Source organism: Musca vetustissima, unplaced genomic scaffold (assembly GCF_032173495.1).
Source record: "Musca vetustissima isolate MV318-11 ecotype Yass unplaced genomic scaffold, APGP_CSIRO_Mvet_v1 utg1856, whole genome shotgun sequence".
Classification (NCBI taxonomy): Eukaryota; Metazoa; Arthropoda; class Insecta; order Diptera; family Muscidae; genus Musca; species Musca vetustissima.
The window spans coordinates 125,954-130,833 of NW_026889619.1; the positions used below are offsets into that span (position 1 = coordinate 125,954).

The 4,880-nt window shown below is 34.0% G+C and overlaps 1 protein-coding gene across 1 annotated transcript; it reads right to left on the minus strand.

Annotated features, from left to right (window-relative positions):
- Window positions 1-604: 604 nt before the first annotated feature.
- Window positions 605-1,640, minus strand: LOC133337307 (pancreatic triacylglycerol lipase-like; the record flags this gene model as incomplete). The annotated part of the gene is made up of 3 exons (XM_061545543.1): window positions 605-876; window positions 939-1,415; window positions 1,486-1,640. Coding segments are annotated over 3 exons (904 nt in total), but the record flags the coding sequence as incomplete, so codon positions are not given.
- Between the last annotated feature and the right edge of the window lie 3,240 nt (window positions 1,641-4,880).

Genomic DNA, 4,880 nt, shown 5'->3' on the forward strand with positions numbered 1-4,880 from the left:
TAAATTAAATGTGTGTGAGAGAATAGTGATACTTACATTCGCGAGAGTTCACGCGTGCGGTGGTTCGCCCGACAGTGCTTTAGGGTTTGTTTTTTGAATAGTAATATGCGTAAAAATACGGACGTTGCCAACTATATGATGCTCCTAAGATTCTTGTTGCAAGGTACTGTACTATATACATATTCCAGTTTAAACCAAAGGTAAATATAATTTTGGTTCAATATGTACAAAACCATTCGATTCAATAGTCGAACATCGCCGGCAGGCGGTCGAACCTGCATATATCGAATCAGAAAGTGATTCGATGTATATCTTCAGACGTATATATTCTTCGCTTGTTTTTTTTCTTCAATTGGTGGTTTAATTCATGGAGTCATTTTCATTAAATTGATGAAAAAAATGTGTTCTCTCAAATATAACATTCATATAATATTAATAAAATACAAAAATGTATTATTTTATATATTATTAGCTAATTCAAATAAATAAAATGTAAACTATAAAATAAAATTAAAAATACAAGAGGAATAAATTTAACTTACATCTAAACAAATAATAATAAATTCTACTACAAAATGTTCAAGTCCTACAAATACAAATCACATTAGCCGAAAATTATTTTATAACTAGGTTTGCGACGACGGCGTCTCGATGACGACGATTGTACATAGGGTTTTTGAGATAAGGTGTCGAAATAAAAATCACCATGGGCCATCTTTTGTGAATGTATTCCAAAACGTCCATTACGATTGTTCGAACACAGACCTCTGGAATAACTCCAATAGCTATCACACTGATAACCCACAAAAGCATAGTCGGGATTCATTGAGTGTTTAAAGAAAATGGCAGCTGTCGAGTGGCTACAGGCAATTGGATCTGCAAAAAAATCAAAAAATGATATATAAGTTATCAAATTTGTTGTATATTTTTCACCTTACTTGTATTTTGCATATCTTGAAGTTGTATAAATGAATTGCAATTACGTTGTGGTGCTGTGCCACCATTTGGATAAAAATCAGCATGCCCGGACTTTACACCAACTCCCAGAGTACCACCGGAGGTGTGTAGAACTTGCACAAATTTTGCATCCGAGGCATCCAAACGATAATCGGTTGACACCACAGCCGGTAGAGTGAACAATGGTCCAGCGGGATCTAAACCAATTATTTGATCGATTTGACCTTTCAACACCGAACCAGCATACCCAGCCGCATGAGCTCCCAAACTATAACCGGCTATTGTGACATTACTCCTTGACATATATTTTGGATACATATTCTCTAAAAACTCTACAATTGCTGCCACGGTTAAGCCAACATCAAATATGGACATCGAGGCCGATTTATAATCATTTTGTGACAAATTACCCCAGTCCACAACACAAACCGTATAATCCGGTTGAAATCTTGTCCAGGCTAAAAATAAGTTAAACAAAATGATTTTATGTTTTGTTTTTCGTTATTAGATCGGATTTTTCCAACATACTAAATAACATTTCGTGTACCCAATCTTTGCTGCCTTCATCATTCCAGCCATGCAGGAAAAATGCCAACTTCTTGTTGCGATCTAAACGTTGAAATCCTCCCAAATCGCCAAGTTGTATAAAGAAATGTGTCTCCTTACCGTGGTATGTATTAGAACTAGAAAACAAGAAGCAAAATAAATACGATTAAAAAAATGAGATAAATATGTTTTTGAGGATAATAAATAAATAATACAAAAAAATATTATTTATTTCTGTCGTGTCAAACTTATTTAATTTTTTGCGAGATGGTATTTCCCTTTGTATACACTTTACCATAAGTTGGAGAGTATATTAAAATTGTCATTCCGTTTGCAACACCTCAAAATATTCAGCGGGTAACCCATAAATGATATTCATATATGAGTCGTTTATTTTGAAAGTGGTTTAAGTCCATTTCTTCTTATATTGAGATATTTTAGGGTTTGGGTCTAATTTGTTTCAAAAATATTGTTAAGCCGTATTAAGTTTCTTTGTTGCTTTGTGACCTTAAAAATGATATAATATATAACGTAATTTGTTTTGTAAACTTTACTAGAAAACCAACATGCCGGCCAACTTCGATCATTTCTCCGATTTTATCGACATTTTCGACGACCGCCCAACATAATATTTAAAAATTATGGCAGATATGATGGAACTGTGGGCCATTAAATCTATACTTACGATAGATAAGGTCTGCCATATTTAGACCATATATGATTTAACTTCACATAAGGTATATGTTTATTTTTATAAAAAAGAGTTGACCATCGTTGGGAAGTACCGGGAGAAGTTGCCCTATAGACCACATCTTTGAATTTGATTTAGGCTTGTTAAATCGTACATTCCATTCGCTTGATATTGAATTAATAAGTTTTCAACATTTTGCAATGTTGGGAGGAGGTTCTAAAAGGAGTGGACCGATGGCGTCCTTATTTTAACCTGATCTAGACGTTGATTAACAAATTTTCAAAATGTTGACACATTATGAGGGAGGTGCCAGATTTGACTTAATTTTGGTAGAAATGAGACGATGTGCAAAGTTTGGATGAAGCAGTTTACTCTCTTCGAGAGTTATCGTGCACTCCCACCCGCAAGGAATTCAGAATGACATTAGTGTATCGACTGCAAATTTTCTGAAATGGCTAAGAGTATAATAATGAATTGTAGCCTCATGATTCAGTATTTTGAAAATGTTGGAATAGTTTTTCAAGGTAATTATCTCTAACAAAAATATTTCCTGATATAACGCTCATATAAAAGTACCAGAATATTATAAAAATAGGTTATATAAAAGTAAAACTATAGTTCCGAATTCCTCCTCTATTCCTACATCTAATACCAAGTTTATTACAATTTAGTTCTCTTCATACAAATAAGCACTAATTTGCGAAATGTCATTCTTATTTCCATTACACAGATTCAAAAGTGATCAGTATATCAATTACAGTCGAGCACGCTTATAACGAACACCGGTTATAACGAACTTTTCACATAGCGAACACATTCCCGGGTCCCGAAGTTTTAAGACATATTTTCCATACAAATCCTTACTCTTATTACGAACCACAGATATAACGACCTTTAAAAAATATCATCAGCATTTTGAGAATGATCAAAAAGGACACAAAACCTACCAAATTTTAACTGAATATATATTATTTTTACTAAGCCCATATTTTGCCTTACCTTGGATATAACGAACTTCGTCTATAACGAACTAATTAGCTTGGTCCTTCGAGTTCGCTATAACCGTACTCGACTGCATATAATTTACCAATTATCTACAAGTTCCACATTTAGTTCCATTCAATACCCTTCGAACACATAAGTATATATTTTCAAGACTACATCCACTACACTCCGACATTAATTTTCACCAAACTCCAAATTGTACCAAATTTAGAACTTTTCGTACCCATAAGTACGCATACACTCCAATAATAATCTTAGTTCCACATTTAAGGCTTCCAGCTCTATCCGTTCAGCAACATCCAAATTGTACCAAATTTAATACAATTTGTTACTTTCCGTAACTTTTAAAACATTCTCAATTCTACAATCCAACAGTATTTTTTTAATAATAAATTTCAGGATCCTATCCCTTTCCGTAGATCCAAATTGTACCATATTTATTACCCTTTAGTACTTTTCGAACTTATTTCCATTACTACCTCAATTTTGTACTCTAACAATAAATTTAATTCCAAATATAAGTTCCCCATCTTTATCCGTTTACTCAAATCTAAATTGTACCAAATTTAGTACCATTTAGATCACAACATTACGAATTTTCAAAACTACATCCATGCCTCAATACTGCTCTCCAACCATAAAATTAATTCCAAATTTCAGGTTTCCGTTCACCCAAAATCCAAATTGTATTAAATTAGTACCTTTCGTGCCAATAAGTACGAATTTCCTAAAATATCCCAGACCTACTTTCATTTCCCAATCTCAAGTCTCCAGCTGTATCTGTTCACTTAAATCCAACATGTACCAAATTATCTCACTTGTCAAAATTTAGTACTTTTCATGCACAAAAGTACGATTTTTTAAAGGGTAACATATTTAGTGCATTTTAGTACTTTTTCTACCATTCTTTTTTTGAATTTCCAAAAACCCAGCCTTAACTCATGCCTTCACACTAACAAAGACATAATATCCTGCGGTACAGGGTATTATGTCTTTGTGCATATGTTTGTAACAGGCAAAAGGAAACGAGATAGACACATGGCGCACCAAAGTCCCTATATAACTTTCAATTTACACGAAATTTGGTATAGCGAACTGAATTAAGTCTAGAACGATGTGTGTTAAATTTTCGTGAAAATCGGTTCAGATTTAGATATAGCTCCCGTATACATTTTCGTCCGATTTTAGGTAAATAGTGCTGTTCAGGGACGTAAGCAGGGGGGCGGCTCGGGGGGCCAGGCCCCCCCCCGAAATGAATTTTTTTCACAGTAAATTTATGTTTGCAATAGCGAATTTTTTCATTTTGTACTACCGGGCCACGCCCCCCCCGAAATGAAATCCTGTGTACGTTGCTGGTGCTGTTCATAAAAATATGAATATGCTCGGCTTCATTCATTTTATTTTATGATCACTTCACATGTATGCATTTCATAAATGATGTTCAAGTTGTTTTATGATAAGTGGCTAATGCAGTCACAAGATATGTGTGTGAGCGCTGATAATAAAGAATCAATAGAAGTCCACACACAGAGATATTGGTGCGCTCATTTGGTGTAAACAAATGAACGCAACCCCCATGTGCACTGTGAGAACTGATAGTTGTTATGTGTTTAACATAGGCTAAGTTAGATTAGTTTATGTAGTACTTAAGTCAGAATATTTCATAATTATATTAGAATCG